At 34.4% G+C, this 19886-nt stretch overlaps 3 protein-coding genes and 2 pseudogenes across 5 annotated transcripts; 3 read left to right on the top strand and 2 right to left on the bottom strand.

Annotated features, from left to right (window-relative positions):
• Positions 1-1579: 1579 nt before the first annotated feature.
• On the top strand, positions 1580-3415 carry LOC140839856 (glutathione S-transferase L1-like; annotated as a pseudogene).
• A 1021-nt stretch (positions 3416-4436) lies between these two features.
• LOC140839285 (uncharacterized) lies at positions 4437-4847 on the top strand. Its single transcript, XM_073205924.1, has one exon. The coding sequence runs from the start codon at positions 4437-4439 to the stop codon at positions 4845-4847; it is 411 nt and encodes a 136-aa protein (XP_073062025.1).
• Positions 4848-6643: 1796 nt separating this feature from the next.
• LOC140839857 (protein CANDIDATE G-PROTEIN COUPLED RECEPTOR 7-like) lies at positions 6644-8327 on the bottom strand (annotated as a pseudogene).
• Positions 8328-11242: 2915 nt separating this feature from the next.
• On the top strand, positions 11243-12384 carry LOC140838006 (probable membrane-associated kinase regulator 4). Its single transcript, XM_073204092.1, has one exon. It carries the CDS (start codon positions 11329-11331, stop codon positions 12241-12243), a length of 915 nt encoding a protein of 304 aa, XP_073060193.1. The 5' UTR covers positions 11243-11328; the 3' UTR covers positions 12244-12384.
• Positions 12385-15779: 3395 nt separating this feature from the next.
• Positions 15780-19574, bottom strand: LOC140839858 (ankyrin repeat-containing protein At5g02620-like). 3 transcript variants are annotated; one of them, XM_073206832.1, is made up of 5 exons: positions 19428-19574; positions 18842-19282; positions 18031-18440; positions 16255-17154; positions 15780-15971 (listed from the first exon to the last, which is right to left on the bottom strand). In XM_073206832.1, the coding sequence occupies exons 2-4, from the start codon at positions 19173-19175 to the stop codon at positions 16270-16272; spliced, it is 1629 nt and encodes a 542-aa protein (XP_073062933.1). In that variant the 5' UTR covers positions 19176-19282; positions 19428-19574; the 3' UTR covers positions 15780-15971; positions 16255-16269. The 3 variants fall into 3 exon arrangements, with proteins under 3 accessions (XP_073062933.1, XP_073062932.1, XP_073062935.1); XM_073206831.1 differs by lacking the exon at positions 15780-15971 and having other exon boundaries at positions 16043-17154; XM_073206834.1 differs by lacking the exon at positions 15780-15971 and having other exon boundaries at positions 16043-17154; positions 19356-19564.
• Positions 19575-19886: the final 312 nt, after the last annotated feature.

Raw genomic sequence — 19886 nt, forward strand, 5'->3', positions numbered from 1 at the left:
CCAGTGCTCCAACAGGTATCTTTAAGTTCATTTTTGCTTTTTGTTTGATACTCTGTTTTTTCCTCGAATTCTTGAAAATCAGCTTACTCTTATGTCTTCTAATTTTTGTGCGGATTTATGCTGATTTTGTGTGATTTTGATGTGTTACGAATTCTTCTACGAAATAATTTTTGTTTATAACTTGCAACGGCATGCTAGAGGTTCTTCCTCCGGTTTCGGATCAGCCGCCTCTCTTTGATGGAGCAACTAGGCATTGTTATGCGTGAATTGGGTTTTATTGCATGATTACTAATGTTAGGGATCCGATGCTTAATATTCCAAGTGTGTGTGTTTTTTGAAGGTTGTATATCAATTACATGTGCCCGTATGCTCAGCGTGTGTGGATTGTCAGGAACTATATGGTGTGCCCTTTTAGTTTATGTCATTTTTTTATGACAGGAGAACCCGCCGCCACAAACCACACGGGAGAAACACGAACTAACATAATAGCTTGCAAACTCCTGACCATCTACCAAGCATGCTTGTCGGGGGGAATCGAAATCCTTGCGTCAATTTTTGTTGCCATTACTTCTTTTTTCATAAATTGGAAAGTAGCAAAATATGTTTGTATTGTATGTCTATTGTTAAATTAAGCTTAAATCAATGCATTAGTATTGACTTCTTTTATTTTATGCGTGTTTCGTTGCTTTTGGGGTTAACTGGAACATAAATTGTTCAACTCTCATGGCTGAAGCCTAAGAGAGATATCCGAGAGAGTTTTGGATTTGATTTGAATTTGTGTTTACATTATAAAATAAAGTTGGTTCCAATTGACCTTCAGAACAGGCCTGCTTGGTATAAGGAGAAAGTCGACCCAGAAAATAAGTTCTGTTCTTGATGGATGGTGGTATTCATGTTTTTGCTCATATTTGACTTTATTTTTTGTTTCCTTCGATTTAATATTTAACTATGTGCATTGTGCGATGCTCCCTTTATAGAGGTTTTTTTTCTAACAAACCTTCTTATGAAATATAGAAAATTCACAATTCTCACCCAAGAAAATTAAATAGACATCTTAGACCTTAGCCTTTTATAAAAGTTGCACGAACACCCTGCACCAACTGGAAATCTGACGAGTTGAACAGCCTGATATGTGACTTGTAGCAAATCGAGTTTTCTTTCTAACTGTTTGGACCGCTGGTCATTTTTATCATTGGTCTATGAGATATCATCAAAATACTTCAAGCAAGAGGTGTTTGTGCAACTTTTATAAAATGTTAGAGTCTAATATGTCCATTTAATTTTCACATGGGAGAAGTGTGTATTTTCGATATTTCCAGAGGAGGGTTTGTTACAAAAATCTCTCCCTTTATACGTCGCGTAAACTGATTATTTTGGAACTAAGGACCACCTTTCTTCTGCGAAAAGAAAAAGAAAGGGAAAATAATTTCAAATCATGTGGTTGGTACCCCACTGTTATAGTTTAATCTAAATTCTTGAAAGGCATCTCTTCAAAATCCATGTGATTATTGTTATTACTATCATTTCTTTTTTTGCTGAATTTTCTCGTGTTGGCATGATAAATGTTGTATAGCAGGATATGATCTATTGTCAGATGGCAATGAACTTATTAGTTAGTCAAGGCACTGGATGCTCCATCCCACTTACCTTTATCATTTCTCTTTTGTGGGTTACATCATTAGAGCATAATGACCAAGTCATTGGAGAGAGCCTATATTTGATTAAGTATGTCGATGGCAATTTTGATGGACCGGCTCTGCTACCTGATGTAAGATATATTTTGAGTTCTCTTTTTCTAAATGTAGTCCTTTCCTTCCTCACATTGTTGTTTTTCATATAAGTAAATCTCAATGTGAGAGCACAGCAGGATCCGGCGAAGCAGAAATTAGCTAAGCAGTTGGTATCCTATATTGATTCTTTAATTAAAAAAAATGTATCATTCAAGGGAGACTCTGCAGAAGCAGCTGGTATTCTTATAGCACGTCTCATTTTTACTTCATGAATCTAGGTGTTTTGATATTGATTGGTTTTAAATTGTATGAATATTTTTTGTCATACAGCTGCTGGATTTGATTATCTGGAAACTAGCCTTCATAAGTTTAAGGATGGACCATTCATCCCTTGTCAGTTCGGTCACGTAAGTGATTTTTTATCCCCCAAGGTTCCCCTTTCGTATGAATATAATGAATTGAACTCCAAAAGAGGAAAAGCACAAAAAAGAAAAAGCTTGGGCAGCAACATTAATCATTAATACTTTTTTATTTATAAATTTTTATTTATGAATAAAAGAGAAGCTTAGTTAACTCTTTAGAACTTAGAGAGAGTTGTTTCAAAATTCTGAGTTGGTTTATGGATAATAAAATTAATGTGATTGGTAATGCTTGATGATGTGTAATATTTGTTAGAAAAAGTAGTGTGCACAAAAAGGTGATCAGAATTTCCTACAACGATATTTTACGATTAAAACTGTATGTGTTTTTCTCGATTCTGGAACTATTTTCATCATTATGGATGAGTGGAAGCTGAACCGCTCTTTGATGACCTAATGTTTTTTCAGTGGTAAACTGCGTGACTGGTTAGTTTACCTTCTGCAGGAGAGCTTGTTTTTAGCTTGGTATTCGTCTGATTAATGTCAATCTGTGTACAGGTAGATGTTGTTTATGCTCCATTTGTAGAGAGGATTAAAATCACTTTCCAAATAATATTTAAACATGATTTTATGCCGGCAGGCCAATGCTCGCAGCATGGATTGAGGTATTAAATCCATTTATTGTTTCTTCACAATGAAAGGTCTTAACGCGCTAAAACGTGCATTGTTATCTTGAATCTGTTGATGCCTTGTGCCTCAGCAGTATGGTGTTTTTGTGGTTATATATCCGGTGGTTTGCACTTTGATTAGCAGTTGATTGAGAATAGCAAAACAGAGGCTATCTTCTTATATGCAGTGTTGTAATCTTTGTCCAGGCAATAAACAAGATTGATGCTTACGAGCCAACAAAGTGTGACCCCGAAAGACTCGTGAGTCGTGATATGGAAAAACGTTATTTGCTTTCTGTCTAAAACCCGCAAAATTTTTGTCTTTGCGTTGATCTTTTGTGATATTCACATGGATTGATTTACATTTTCATATGCAGGGTGAAGGTTAAATAAGTTGCGATGACATACAGTGTGAAATCTATGAGAGTTCATATTGTTCTGATATGTAGTGCGTTGTCGGCAGTGGCGGAGCCAAAAATATAATTGTCCGCTCTAGAATTTTAAAGTATAAAATATTTTAATATTTTAAATTGATCTACACGGATTAATATCATATTATTTCAAAATTGTTCAAAATTTACATATAATTTTTTTAAAAAAAATTGGGCCACCCGAGCATGTGGCTCCGCCACTGGTTATCGGCCTTTGTTGTGTGTTATTTTATATAATGTTGGAAATTAAGGTTGCAATGGGTATGTCCTTGTTCAAATATGCTGCAATATTCAAATTTTTACGACAATTATTTATATTTCTTCTCTAGTTTACGAAGGAATTTAAATATCATAAATATACGACGATAGATTATTTCTTTCTGTAGTTAATTTGCAATAACTTTTAAAATTTGCGCTGTCAAGCTCTGTTTTTTTTTTTTTTGTATATTAATTTATATTTTAGTTAAGTTTAATACATATATCAGATTTATTTTCTAACATTTAATTTATGTAAATGGAAATTATTCTTGACATTGTAACAAATGCACATTCGAAAACTGAATTTGCGAATGATATATTTTTCAGTCTGGGTAATATCATAAATATTTATACGAGCAGGTCTTTTGTGAGACGGTTTCACTAATCTTTATCTGTGAGATGGGTCAACCCTACCGATATTCACAATAAAAAGTAATACTCTTAGCACAAAAAGTAATATTTTTCATGGATGATCCAAATAAGAGATTCATCTCACAAAATACGACCTATGAAATCGTCTCACACAAGTTTTTGCATATTTATAAATTACTATCATGTATTTAGCTACAGGCTGATTCTTTAATTGAAATTTAATTCCGTAAATATTTAATATATTAAAAGATATAAGCTCTGTAATTTTGTAAAAATGCCACCTAACAAATAGTTACTCTATATATATCAGAATTTTTTTTTTTAAGATTTGATAAATGTTGAAGTAATCCATTTCATCACGTTGCTTATTTTTTAATTAATCATAATTTTTAATTAATTTATAAAATATCCTTAATAAACCGATATGATATGGTGACTCAACTCTTCATCTTCCTAAAAGCTATTTTTTTAATTAGATTTTCTATATTTTTATCCTAAAATATGCCACGCCCCACGTACACCTCTTGATGCATACCCTTTTTTTCCAATTAAAAGGCCTAATTTTACACGATATCTGTATTCCGAGTCAATCAAGAAAGAAAGAACATATCAGATAAAATGAGCAAAATCTGCATATCCAGCTGTGTGGATAACGAAAGATCTCCGGTCAGAGCCACCTATGTCAACCTCTACAAGTGGCCGGAATCCGATGCCGAGTTCGTGAAATCCGCCGCCGAGCATGGCTGCGCGCGGCTGCACAGTAGGGTGACGGACAGTATATCGTGCAGGCAGATGTACCTCAGAAGCTACACATTTTCAAGAGAAGAGAGACTGCTTGAAAAAACCCTGAAATGTCTCGTTAAGGTTAGGGAGTTGGTGGCGGCGGGAAGGAAATTACGGTGGCGCGTAGTGACGATGGAGGTGAAGGACTTTTCTGCTGCTGCGTTTAGAGCCATATTCCGGCAGCTTCGGTCCTGCGCTACGCCTGTAGATGTGGAGAAACGAGTGAAAAGGTTTATTCGTTTCTAATATGTTTCTGTATAAATTTAATACTGTGTCACGTCAATTTTCGATAATAATTAATAAAAGTTGGGACATTTGTGAATTTTAAGTGGTCGAATGTTTCTTTTATTTATGTGCATTTTACGGCTGCTTTGCTTTGTATATATATTCATTCGGACTCCCATTTATTGTGTCACCGCAATCAAATTTGAAGATTTAACTGAAATTAGTAAGATTTTATTTGGCTTTTAGGACACAAATTTTGGATCCGAATCAAAGTATGCAACTTTGTGAATGAGTAAAATAAAATTGGAAAAAGAATCTCAATTATCTCTAAACAAGGTCTTGGTTTCTGGTTTTGCGAATAAACACATGACAATTTTTTTAGAAAAAAGAGCATGTTTTTGTAAGATGGTCTGATGAATCTTTATCTGTCAACTTTACCGATATTTACAATAAAAAGTAATACTCTTAGCATAAAAAATAATATTTTTTCATTGATGACCCAAATAAGAGATTCTTCTCACAAAATATGACCCGTGAGCTCGTAAGCCGGCTAGATTCAATACAGCGGGTGCGTTTTATACAAGTTTTTGTCATTTAAAATTACTAACACAACCATATTCCGATTTAAAAAAAAAAAAAAAAAGTGGCATTGATATCTCTCAAATCCAAACATGAACCGAAGAGATCCGGACCCAAAAGATTAATCCATCACGATTGTTGGTAAAACTGAGGAGAAATTTGAGGTCATCCACCAGTGGAAATGGCTCAGCTAAATTACAATTGTCATAACAATAAACCTTTAGGTCATAAAGTAGTTGGCCTTTGTAATCATTTTTTGGAATCACTCTTATTTTATATATTAAAAAAAATACGTGAGACAATATTATATATTATCACGGTTCAATCGCGCTCTCAACATAAACAGTTATTCACGTTAACAAATACTTTTCAACGAATATTGTATATGCACATAGTTTAATTATTGCAAGTTTTGGGACCACTAATGTTCCATATAGTTTAGATATTTTATTTCGTGTGCACTTTATTTTATAAATAAAAATAAACTTATCTTAATTCGAAGGTATGTTCAAATTGAATTTGAACATTACATACGTACGCTCGAGCATTTGCAAAGTGTTCGGGCTCGAATTATATTTTAAATTATTTTATATATTATTTATTTTATATTTGTTTCCCTACAAAAAATATATAATTAACTACTTTATTTTAAATAAATAATAATTAAATTTATACCTATACACTACCAAAAACTCAAACCTCAAGAACATCAAATTTGTCTTATGTATTCAATCGATATCGTAATTAACATCAAACTAGGTTATTGAATGCAAAAATTTATGTGAGACGGTCTTACAAGTCGTAATTTGTGAGACTGGTTTTTTATTTGGGTCATACATGAAAAAATATTACTTTTTATGCTAAGAATATTACTTTTTATTGTGAATATCGATAGGATTGACCCGTCTCACAGATAAAAATTCTGAGACCGAGAGACCTGCTCAAAGTGGAGCTAAGATATAAACGCTATCTCCCAATTCGTGATGTATTAACTAAACCAACAACATCCAGATTGCTTCAAGAATTTTCGGTTCTTTGTAGGAGTGAAGAAGCCTAATACTGTTGCGAAATAATTGGTGGGCTTTGGCATATTTAAAAAAAAATTTATATGCAAGGACAACATTGTGCAAACTTTCTGAATCAATAATAAAAAGATGAAAATTTGATCAGACATGGGTATGAAACTTGAGCAAAACTACAATCTTCACAACACTTAAAATTGAAAAAGTATGAAGAAATATAGAATTTTGTCCGACTATTATTCGAGACGAAAATATAGTACTCAAGGAGAATTGAAGTGAGAGAGAAACAGGTACACAGCTTAACTTCAAGAAAAATACATGTATATATTGACTAAAGAGAGTCAAAAATTTCAAATGTGAGCCTGGTGTAAAAAGAAAAAAAAGAGTAACATTTGAATCCCAGACTCAAAGCTCGAATTCTTCATCCCGGAGAGCCAACTCCGCTGCTTCTCAATTCATCCTCGTCATCAAGTAGAAAGTACTCGTTCATCTCCGCTGGCCTAAACATGTAAAAGATCACAGCATAAAATGCAAGACTGGCGATTTCCTCAGCTGCATTAGCCACCCACAGGTACTTGTAAGCGGCAATTGTCCGTAGTGCAAACACCACAATCCTCGTGAAGAAAAGGTACCCGATAACTACAATGTTGAACTGCCTAAAAAGAGTCAGTTTTGCTAGATTCCTGGCAGCCTTCCCATCGGTCTTAGACGTCTCCCTCAATGACCTAATCGACCATACAATCGGAAAAATAATTGCACAACAACAGATGATATCCACCAACAGCAAAACCTGATTCCAAGCAACCCAATCCTTAATGAAAGGGCCTGTCTCCCCGATGACAACGGAAGCCACATTTGCCAAAACTTGCAATGGGATCACAATCATCAACACCTTCTTCTCCCTATCCTGTAAGAAATTCTTCAAGAACGACCACCCAGTACCAATCAAAATTATCACTGTAAACAACAAAACGACACTAATAAACTGAAAAATGTAAAACAACACATTCCACCCATGCGGCGTTCCAGTAACTTTCACATAATGCTTATCCTCCGCCGCAGCCAACAAATTCAACGCCTTCATAATTACTAATAACCCCATCAAGGCGTGAATCCGATGGACAACCTTCCTATTTTTCAACGATACAAAAATCCAGAACCCAAAAAAAGCAAAATAAACAACTGAGAAACAAAAGTACAACGAGGGCAACTGAGTTAGCCCGGCCGATAAATAATCCTTCACGTGGCCGTCGAAATTATAAAGCTCCGTGCGCACCTCCATCGACACCGTAGCTTCAGGAGCACAGTTTGCGAAGAAGAGCGAGTACTCACTCGGGGAAGTGATCGGATAAGAGCGCTCGAACGAGGAACTCGGCGTCGGAGACAGATCTCGAAAAGTGAAGAGGTGGGTAATGTATTTGGATTCAAGAACGCAGAAGGAAAAAATTTGTTCTAGTTCAATGAGGACTTGAATAAGAGATTCCTCAGATAGGAGGAAGAATCCGAGGTGGGAGAGATTGGCGGACGCGCCGGGGGAATCGACGGAGACCGAGGACACCGATATGTTGACTTGACCGGTGAAGGTGAATCCGAATCGCTGGAAGAGAATCACGGGACGAGTATCGGAAGAAATCTTTATGGTTTTAATCTCGGCGGCCATGGGCGGAAGGATGACAATGAGGGAGAATACGAGGAAGAAGAAGGATAATTTCGTCATTTGGGTACGATGGAGACGGCTGAAGGCTGCTGATGTTCGGAGGAAGGAGTTGAATGTTGCGTGCACAGGGATTTATATTCCGATAACGCCCCCAAGATCTGCATCGCCAGAAGGAAGCAATTCAAGTCAACTGCGACTTCCTACGAGAAAGAGGCAAATCAACAGTATGTTTGGACAAGGAAAAAAAAATAGATTTAAAATTGAAATTATATCACTTTTTGGTTAAATTTTTAAACGTAATTTGAATTTTATTTTAACTATTAAAATCGATTTATTTTATATTAAAAAGATCTTCAATTAAAATTTTTAATATGATTTTTTTATTAACAATATTTATATAAATATTTCCATTTTTTATTAAAAAAAATTATTTTGAAGCATATATAAAATATTTTTAATTAAATACTTTTGTAGATAAATGTAAAAATTATAAAGTTTATCATTAAAAATAAAATATCAAATTTTGATAAATTCAGTTTTTACTATTGAAACAACAAATTTTAATAGAAGCGTCTTATCTATAGAAGTTTTAACATAAATTATTTAAAATTGATATTTAAATAATTTTCTCAAAAATATATATGATATAAATGTTTGTGAATTGATCATATGTATTTTGGATTTTATTGTAATTTATATAAAAACATTTAAAATTTATAAATGATCTATAAAATTTATTAGTAAAAAACTTTTATTTCTTTTCATGACCCAAATTCTACGAAATCCAATGAAATTTTACATATTTTGCAAAAATTTCACATAGCTAAATCAAATTGCACCAAATACTTATCTCTCCATCTTTTCAAACATTAAAATTGTATTTTCAACTTCAAATCCCACTGAATTTCCTTAAATTCCATGATTAAGGAAACACACTCTAAGGATCCTAGGATTGAAGAAATATCAATTAAATTCCCGTGTTTGTGGTATATTGCATTTGTATCCTCACTCTTTCAATAATATTCCGCTTCAGTCCTGATTAGATCATGTTATTATTTTTAAAACATTAGAATTTAATGTGTCGCTTAAATTCCAACCAATCAATCATTTTCTTTCACCGATAATACGTATTTTATATTCATTTTTTGATGGATGAATAATCATATTTGATACTCACGAAAAATTTAGGGTCTGATTCCAGCAAATGTCACTAATCCAGAAGCAGGTTTCGAAATAGCCCTGACAGGGGCGGAGCCAGAAATCTGATTATACCCGGGCTAGAATATTAACCTCTAAAATCTTTTAATATTTTAAATTGATCTACCGGGCTAATATCAAATTTATCCAAAATTATTAAAAAAATTACACATAATTTTTTTTAATTTTTTTTGGAACACCCGGGCTTTTAGCCCGGGTGAACAAATGAGTGCCTCCGCCCCTGAGCCCTGAGCCTGAAATCGCGAATAAGGTCGTTAGAAGTGGCCATGAGAGTGTCCTGGCCTAGCCCCTCCGACGCTCAAGTCATAGACTGAGGATATAAAGGGGAGCAGTTAAGGGTGCTGCTGAAAAATAATAATATGAATCCCTGAGTTATACACTCGAACCTGATATTTATAAGATAATACCTGAACCCTTGATGAGTCTGTCTTCTATTTGGACTTGAGATGAGCCAAGAACAGTGGACTCATCCATAAAATATGGATATTAAATGGGGATTTGTTATATGTTGTCGGTTGGACCTGTTAACATACAAATACTATGTGTAAAATAAGTGGAGCTTTTTGGCGTTTGATTTGGCCCATTGATCGAAATGCTTAATTTTGTGGTGTGAAATTTGTTTCGTAAAACTCAATAGGATCCAGAAAGATCATTTTCAGCTCTCCTTTCAATTCACTGAAATTGGTAAAAGATCATCGTTTTGGAAAATTTGGTAGTTCGATGTATTATCATATATAAATTCTTAAAATTTTTAGATTGAGACCAGGAGTTTAATGACACAGATTCAAAATAAGGAACCGTTGTCGGATCACACCGATTGGATAATCATTGTGTCTGTATTTCTCTCGTAATTATAAGCACAACATTTCGCGGGCTAAACACACGAAAATGCATGTAGAACAAGTCCAAGGAAGACCCACTATTATTGACCAAGTCATCCAACAAGATGGTGAATTGTTAGACGACCATGATGATCCAAATCTAATGGTTAAAGGTCCCAACTCCATTGACAAAAAACATCGCGAGACAACATCAAGATACGATGAAATGCGCCGGGTCATATTTTTTCTATGAGATTTGTAAATTTGGAAATTCATTATAATCATGAAACATTAGACAATAAATATCATTATCTTTGTTTCTATAACTAATGTTATATTAATGTACTATGTAAATTATCGTTATTTCAAATATGAATATATCTACAACTAAGAGTGTAGCTGTCGCATGTGCTCGAGTGCATTGCTAGAAAAAGGGTCTTTTGGATGTGCTCTGCAATACCCCATTTGCCCCTCCTGGAATTACATGTCAGCACTTCTGAAAATAATAAGAAGCCAATGTGTATGGGCCACGTCAAGGGATTTTTGGGAATTCACTTCTTCAAGTTTGTCAGGTGTCATGTGATCAATCGATGCGGAATAAACCAAAAGGTTGTATAAACAATGCGAAAGTGTATTGTATATAGATTTAGATATATGCATATACTGATAAGTAAAACATTTATATATTGAGTATGTCTCTTGTGAGACGCTCTCACGAATCTTTATCTGTAAGATGGGTTAATCTTACCGAAATTCACAATATAAAGTAATATTTTTAGCATAAAAAACAATAATTTTTCATGAATGATCCAAATATAAAATCCGTCTCACAAACTACTACCCGTGAAATCGTCTCACACAAGTTTTTGCCTTACATATTTCCCTAAGATTTTAGTTTTTGTTGGTTCGAATGATAATGTGTTCAAATGTCTTGAATTTGAAATCTCGCCAATGAAAAGATGAATATTGAAAAAACTTCTTGCACAATTAATGTTATTTAGCCCAAAAGTTTATCGTATACAACTGACACTGTTTGATTAGTTACATTTATAAATATTTTTCCTTAATAAATAAAGGCTAAAGAAATTTACCTAATTTTTCCCCTTATTTAAAAAACTCTCTCTTGTCCCCTCATCTAATATTCTCAATGGTTCATTTTCGCACACAAACACACACAAGCACGGGTCTGCCATTTCTCTTCCATTATGGCTATAAATCTTGCATTATATGAATGTGAAGAGGAAGGATACATAGAGATGGAAATGACATATTCACCTTCGAACTCGCTCCATGTCACCGCAAATTCTTCCCCACAAAGCCAAGAATTTGAGTTCCAAATGCCTTCCACTTCCAATAGCACACAGCCCACCATTTCCACAGCTGATGAGCTCTTCTACAATGGCAAAATCCTCCCGCTCCACCTCACTCTTCGCCGGAAAATGGTCCAAGACATCCTCCTCCACCACGACACGGCCGCTGCCCCAGTTGAAGTTGCCAAGCAACCCTTACAAGAAGATGCTAATAAGTTCACATTGCCATTGGATTCTTGCAGAGAGAGCTGCGAAATGGATCTTGATGACTGTTTATTCGAATGGCCTGTTGAATTCACCGGTTTCATCGATAATCACCCAACGAAAAGGTCTTGGTCCAAGAAACTTAAGCTGATCAAGAATTCCATTCTTGTGCAGAAGCTGAATTTTTTTTTCCATAAATCTGCTGGCGCAGTAACAGATGAGTCCTCCTGTGCCAAAGCAAATCCCAATTCAGAACCCCAAAACTTGCAGAAAACCGAGGAATGTTCGAATAAGTTAACCACTTTTGCCAAGAAAAAACGGTTTGGATTCATTGGAAAGGATACAAATCAAACTGCAGATGCTGTAACAAAGATTAATACTGATAAAGGGGTCGAGGAAAATGTGTGCAGGAAGTCAGTTTCTGATGCCAAGAATCAAAATTCTCCGGTCGAGTTCCTATCCTCGTCGAGTTCTTCTTCTTCGGTGCTTAAAAGGAGCAGCAGCGCCACTGAGATTGAGGGTTCAATAGAGGCAGCCATTTATCATTGCAAGAACTCTCAGCCGATTTTAGACAAGTTTCTTGATTGTTACTGTATAGATTTGTAGTAGCAAGTACTTGTTAATTCAAGGCTAGCTTGTGTTTTCTTTTAAAAAATAAGATTTGTGGCAGTCTCTTGCTGATGAAATAATTGTATTTCCGAATTAAATTTCAGAGATTCTTGTCTCCTCCAAAATTATGGCACTATACATGGAAATTCAACTTGCTTGTTACTTCGCTGTGCTACACCAATCACTTGCCAAAGCACGACGAGCAAATATATATGATAAATAAATAATTGGAAAAAAAAACATATTTTTATTTGTTTTTCACTTAATGCTAACACGAGAGCCGACATATACGACTCAAACCACTTGTAAGGGCATCTCCAACCCAAGCAGCAAAATAGCGTTTCACGCTAAACGCTATTTTGCTGCTTGGGATTCTCCAATGGAAATAGCGCAGCTCCATTCTTCCCTGCGCCACATTTGGCGCAGAGAGAAGCTCTGCGCCAAATGTGGTGCAGAGTGGTTTTTTATTTTTTTTAAAATTTTTTTTTGTTTTTTTAATTATAAGTATTTATATTAAGAATTATAAATATTTTTTATATAATAATATGATATTATTATATTAATTTAATAATTAGTAGATATATTAATTTAATAATTAGATATATTTAAATTAGTAGATATATTAATTTAATAATTAGATATATTTAAATAATAGTATAAAATTTATTATATTATTTTAATAATTAGATAATATTTATTATATAATCTTAATAATTAAATATAAATCATAAAAATTAAAATATTAATTATATTAAATTTACAAAGTATTTTATAATTAAACGTCTAACACACAAATTTATTGAATAATATTTAAATATTCAAGTATATATTTAATAACTTATAAAAAAATGAAATAAATAAAATAAAAAGAATATTCCGAGAATATTCTTTTTTAGAGTAAGATTTGAAGTAGATGGGTTGGAGATGAATATTGTATTTGATGCAGAAACTGCACTATTTTAGAGTAGAGTTGCTTTAAAACAGAGTTTTGGGTTGGAGATGGCCTAATATAATCTGTTTTGGCTCATAAACCTCACTTTAAAATATATATGCTTCTAAAGGTTGATACATGTCCACATAAATATTTTATAAGAGGTTAAATTTTCACAACGAAACAGTTGTCTTAACATATAGTTGTATTCTCGCAATATCTACATTCATTTTTTTTACTTGAGAGGTGTAAATCAATGACGAAGAAAACAGATACTCAATGATAACATTAATAATGTGCATTTGAATCGTTGATAACGATTAAAATATTGCCAAAATTGTAAAGATATTCCACATTATAAATGAATAAACCAATACATGCATTATTAAAGTACAGAGTAGGTCTCTTGTGAGATGAGTTAACTCTACCGATATTCACAATAAAAAGTAATACTTTTAGCATAAAAAGTAATATTTTTTCATGGATGACCCAAATAAGATATTCGTCTCACAAAATACGACCCGTGAAACGTCTCACATAAGTTTTTGTCTAAAGTACAAGGACTTTTCATCACCTTTTTTAGGCAGGCAGTTATAAATTTTCCTTTCTGAACTCCTGATTTTTTATTTGATATTTTATGCTCGATTGTTTAACCATGCAATTAGAATCAAACGGGCCAAGCAAAAGTTCCAAGAATTTCCATAAAAAAAATATCATCCATTGTCAATATTGTGAAACATGCATAAGCCTAACGTTCAAACTAATTTTTCTCACTCATTTATGTAAACATGTACACGTGTTTGGCCTCAAATCAAAACAAAAAACAAAAATCTCACATGCTTTAAAGTGACATGTTGAAGCCATTGACAATTTAACTTCTACACCAAACCAATAATTTAAATCTCAAATTTGTTCATCATAGGGCATTTTAATCTACTCCCCAAGTATATCTATGCACAATATTTTTGTTTTTTTTTTTAAAAATTATCCGGGATCATGTTCGCGCAAGCGGTTTTTCCTCTTCTTCTCCGCCCATTGCCCCTTCCGAAGGATGACCGTCCCCATGGCATAAAAGGGTAAGCAAAAAGAGGAGAAAAGCACGTGAAATCTTAGTGAATCGGACCCTCTTCACAAGAAAAGAGACATGAACACAGAAGTACTCGCAATGTACAGACAAGTCATATCGTAGATGCATCTAATTTTGATTGCTGAAAATGGACCAAGCATTGTTTCCTTGAGTACTTTTTTGAACACGGATTGGCAATTATTTCTTTTCCCACTTGCCAATAATATTTTCAAGAAGGGCTACATCTGAACACAATTTAGAGTTAAAAAAAGGGATTAATTATTAGATAATGAAGCTTGTTGATTGCAATGTGCCCCACTAATTTTTCTTCAAATTTACTCCTGAATTTTGGAGACATCGGAAATTAATCTCGACTTTCAATTTTGTTGGTATAAAAAAAAAAATCTCAAAACTTAGCAAAAAAAGAAAATACAAATGACAAAAAAATGTATGATTTCAGTACTATTATTAAATATATTTACTATCTGTTGGACCTAAAAGAATTGATTACAAGATACTTGAATACTTGGACACCTAAGAAACAGTCTTCACAGGATTTGAATCCTTACTTCTTTTATAATGTCCCAGAAAATAAGGCAATCCTACAATTGTGGATAAAAACATTCCACATCCAAGAAATTCAGAACAATCCCTTTGGACATGTTGGTTCATTGATTAGATTGTTCTTCTTGCACCCAATCTTGTCAATTTCCTATGGTAATTAAAGTGTGAGTGTATCGGACACTTTTAAAAACCCATCACGTGTATTTTCGTGGCCACCTTTAGCAATGTAGGACCAGTTTGCTAATGGAGCTTATTCTGAATTTTTCAGTTTTAGGGAGGAAATACAAGAAACCAGCTAGTATTTTTGTTCTTGAGCATAAAGTGTCATCAAGTCTTTGCTGTGACACCCTTCAAATTATTTGCGCTCGTTTTTGTCTTGAAATTCAATTTCTTAAAAGTGAAACCAGTGATCCAGAATTACGTGCAACACATTCAAATTAACTATATCAATGAAACGAACCCACCAAAAGAACCTATGTGAAACCGATCCGTGTATTGTTCAGGCAAGAGATTTGGAGGTTTCAGGTATGCTGCATGTGGTGGCAATGGGACCAGGCGATCCGTGTAATGTTCAGGCAAGAGATTTGGAGGTTTCAGGTATGCTGCACGTGGTGGGAATGGGAGCTGCCCGGTCGGTCAATCAAAAGCTATAGCCGGAAAGGGAAATATTTTAAACTATACAACAGTTCAAATGTCACGAAGATAACTATATATCAATTGTTGGATGAGAGTAGGAAATCAACGAAAAAAACGATTGTTGAAATTTTTAAACCTTAAACAAGCACTATGTCTGGTTTCGATATTAGGCCACATAGAACAGTAGGACTCCCCTGAATATTATTAATATTGGAAAGTAGAAATAGGAGGAGCTAAATGAAAGAAAAGGCCAAAGTTGCTCGGTCCCAAACAACTTATTGGTACAGTAGTTCTCCTTACTGGACAAAAGAGTGCGCGCCGATGACTTAACAGCGTTGTTTCGGCACTCTCGAGTCTACCGCCCCTGTTTTGTTGATCCACTCGTGTTGTATCTCCACCACGGCCAGATTCTTATGTTCCAGGGACAAAAGCGTCGATCCATACAATGAATCTATAAATTCTTGAAAGCGAATACTCAAGTGTTGATCTCACTTTATTCCCTCTTAAATAACAAACACTGCTACTTCACTGCACTTAACTTATGATTCTAAACCACATGAAGAAGGAAAAGCGTTAACAGAAAACTTAAACAAGATATATTATGGTAATACAACTTATTTCATAATTACTAGGTAATAGAGTGTCAGCAAGTGATTCTGATTCTATACTAATTCTTGTTCTATTTACAATCCGAAAATTCAATCACCATCCATTTCCTTCTATTGAAAGACAACATATCACACAATATGACACATATGATCACTTACAAAGACTATTTTTATTAACCAACAGTGCGTGGAAGGATATATACCTTTACATATGAAAATCAAAGTGCATAAAGTTTCTTAAAGTCATCCTCCGGGATTTCCTCATCTGACACAATCATCGACATAGAATACGATTGTGATCTACTATTTCTTGCCGACAAGCGGCGGTTTCTCAAGTTAGAAGCTTCAATTCGGTGCATTATCACCCAATAACACAATGTCCCAAGTGTCGTAGCCATGATTAGTGTCCCTATAACGGTTATTCCAATAGCTAACCATCTTTCTTGATCCCCCACAATGATGTAACATATAGCAAGAAAGGCAACTGAAATAAACGCACAAGCCAACCACATAAGCTTGTTGATAACGGTCATCAGAAGTTTCTTCGCCTCCTTCTCAACAACTACCACAGATGTCTGAACGACAACGACAGCTAATGATATGAACAGTGCCAGAGAGTCAGATATCAAGAAAATCGAGAATTCGAGTCTTGGTGCGATGTTAGCTTCTCCGAGAGAAGACCCTGGAGGAACTTCAGTTTGTTCATCGGCGTATTGACCGGGGAGAGTAAAGATGGCAGCAAAAGCAACGGTGGCAATCAAAACAGCAACCACAGTTGTTGAAGTTATTGCATTGTTAAGCCCTTCTGTTTGCATTTTGTCAAGCCTTTTGGCTATACCACGAACCTTTCTTCCAGTTTGGCGTGTGTGCTCGATCTGGTCATGAACTTCATGTTTTATGTCGCTTACGGTTTGTTTCAGCTCTCTGACCGCACTTTTTGGTGGTTGAGTAATTAAGGACTTTGCACTCTTAACACCATACTCCTGTAGGATACTTACAATCTCTACATGCCCAGTTTTTTCAGCCGTATCAAAAGCAGTCTCCCCAGATTTGTTCATGGCATCTTTTTTAAGTTCTTTGTGCTTCAATAGAGTTTCAACAATCTGCATGATTTGGGTTCAGAATTAGCTATATTTTGCACATAGGTATGGCTCTAAATGTAAAATACAAAGTTTAGCAAGACGGAGCCTTACAGAAGTCCAGATACATGCAAGTTTACATGACAACTTATTACTATTATTGTTATGATCGTCGTCGTCGTCATTGTTGCCCTCTTAAAATTTATATCGACTCACCTAATGTGACTCAAACCTAAGGAGAATATCTTCAAAACAAACAGCTTTATAACAGAGTGATTTGGTCGGAAATTTACATCATTCATATGATTCTGTGATTCGTATCTTCTGCTATAAGCTTGATTCCTTCTTCCTTAAAACTATACGAGCAATGATGTGCACACTTTGTGTGTATGACTTGATATCAAGAAAATTACTTTTATTGTTTTATGTATGTATTAAATTAAAAGTTTGTTGAAATCTTTATTTTAAGAATTTCATTGTAGTTTTTTTTTTTTTTGGAAAGATAAAATTTACATATAAACTAATAGAGAAAAATTACACCCCATTAAAATTGAAAATTTTATGATTGAATATAATTCTTTGATTGATAATATTTTAATAGTAATGATTTTGGGAATCTTTAATTGGGGATGGGTTATTTTTCAAACGTTATACTTGGTGTCCTCTTCATATCCATCCTTTCACTTTCACTCGAGTTGAGACTTATATTTGAAGTCTATGGTTAGAGTATTGAATTGGTTTCCACGAAATGATTTCCCTAAGTGAAATACAAAAATATAGAGTTGTTTCCCAAAAATACCATCGTTTTTTTATGACAAGTTTTTATAACACACTTTCGGAGAAGTGTTTTTAAAGGGTGCTCTTACATAGAAAGAGATAACATACGAAAAATAAGCATACCTGCAGTCGACCCTTCCTCGTGGCAATGTGCAATGCTGAATTTCCCTTCCCGTCGACAATATTAAGTAAAGTATCATCTGATGCAAGAAGCTCAACAACCGTGTTAGCATTAGTTCCCTTGACAGCCATATGAAGAGCTGTCTGTCCCTTCTTATCGACCCATGTCGCGATTCCTTTCTCTTTGCTTAAAATGGCCTTGATCACCTCAAGATGGCCGTTTCGTGCAGAAGAATGCAAGGCAGTTTTACCATTATTTCTCGCTATGGTGGCAAGACTGCTATTTCTATCCAACAGAAACTTGACCACCTCAACATGACCTTGTGCTGCAGCCGTATGAAGGGCTGTAGCATTTGATTGATCCACTGTCGCTAGAAGTTGGGGAATGGCGTCAATTAGGACCTTTAGAACTTCTGTTATAAAAAAGAACTTTCAAGATTACACTAACCAACATATTAGGTCTAAGTAATAACAAATTTTTCGATCTAACTTCGAGGGATCTTAACACGATCCTTAGTGACAGACCAGACAAATGCACGAAGCGTAAAAGGTGATGAATAACCGCCATGTATCAAAGATTATATGTTGATTTTTTAGAGCTAAATATAAAACAAAAACAAGAAAACACAAAGGATCACATGACACCAGATAGATTTGTGTGATTCAGCCATAGAGACCCTGCATCATGGCAAGATGCTTAAACAGTTAAACTTAAACTCTATTAATCTCTCTTAGTATATATTACCATATAGGCGATATATAAAATCATTTAACATCATATAGGATTTCTAACAAGAACGAAAGAAACGCTTACCCAATCCACCAATCTTGGCAGCGATATGAAAAGCATCGTAACCATTCTTGGCCTTGATTGCAGCAGAACCGACATCATAGTACTTTATCAGCTCCTTAACCAGATCAACATAGTCACATTCAGAAGCTACATAAAGCGCCGTTTCGCCCGATTGGTTCTGTTTAGATAACAATTCTTTTAATTCATCTTCCTCACTGTTGCTAAGTATCTCCAAAACCACTTCCAAATCCCCTTCTCTTACGGCCGAATGTAACGCCGTATCATCTCGTTTTCGAGTTAACTGTTTCTTCATCTGCTTTTTATGGAAGCTTTGTTGCGTAGCTAAAGCCTCCATTTTAAACTAATCAATCAAAGTTCAAGGTTCAATAGTCCAAATTGCAATCAAAATCCTTTCTTTCTTCTTTAACCTTTTAGGAATCAAGCCCGGATCAAATTTCACATCTAGAAACCAAAAATCAACACAAAATCTCAGGCTTACACTTAAATAGCAAAAAAAAAAAAAACAAAACCCCACCAAGAAAGCAGGAGCAATATCTGATTCAGTATAATCAATCCATGGAAGACCAGATGACAAGAGATATCTCACCTGAAGTTTACAAGAAATAGATTTTAATTGAAAATCTTTGAGCCCAATTGAAATATATTGAATGTAAACTGGAAGCTGGCAAACTTTTTGGAGAGAGGAAACTAATAAAGAATCATTTACAAGAGGTAAAGGTGGAGTAAAGAGTATAATGACCTGATACAAGTGGAATCTTGCTGCAATTAAAGCTTAATATGTAATTATTAAATCAGATAATTTGGTTTAATTTAATTCAAAATTTCATGTTATTACATAAAACTATTTAGTTGGAGTAATAAAGAGTTAGTTATCAAAATAATAATTTACTTAATAGAGCATAGACGGTCTCATGGATCCGGGCAACTCTTATCATATTTACAATAATAAATAATATTTTTGACAAAAAAAATAATCTTTTTTTGTTAGTGATCTAAATAAAATATTTATTTCACAAAATTGAGTCGTGAGAACATCTAACAAATG

The sequence above is a fragment of the Primulina eburnea genome, chromosome 8 (assembly GCF_022965805.1).
Source record: "Primulina eburnea isolate SZY01 chromosome 8, ASM2296580v1, whole genome shotgun sequence".
In the NCBI taxonomy this organism is placed as follows: domain Eukaryota; kingdom Viridiplantae; phylum Streptophyta; class Magnoliopsida; order Lamiales; family Gesneriaceae; genus Primulina; species Primulina eburnea.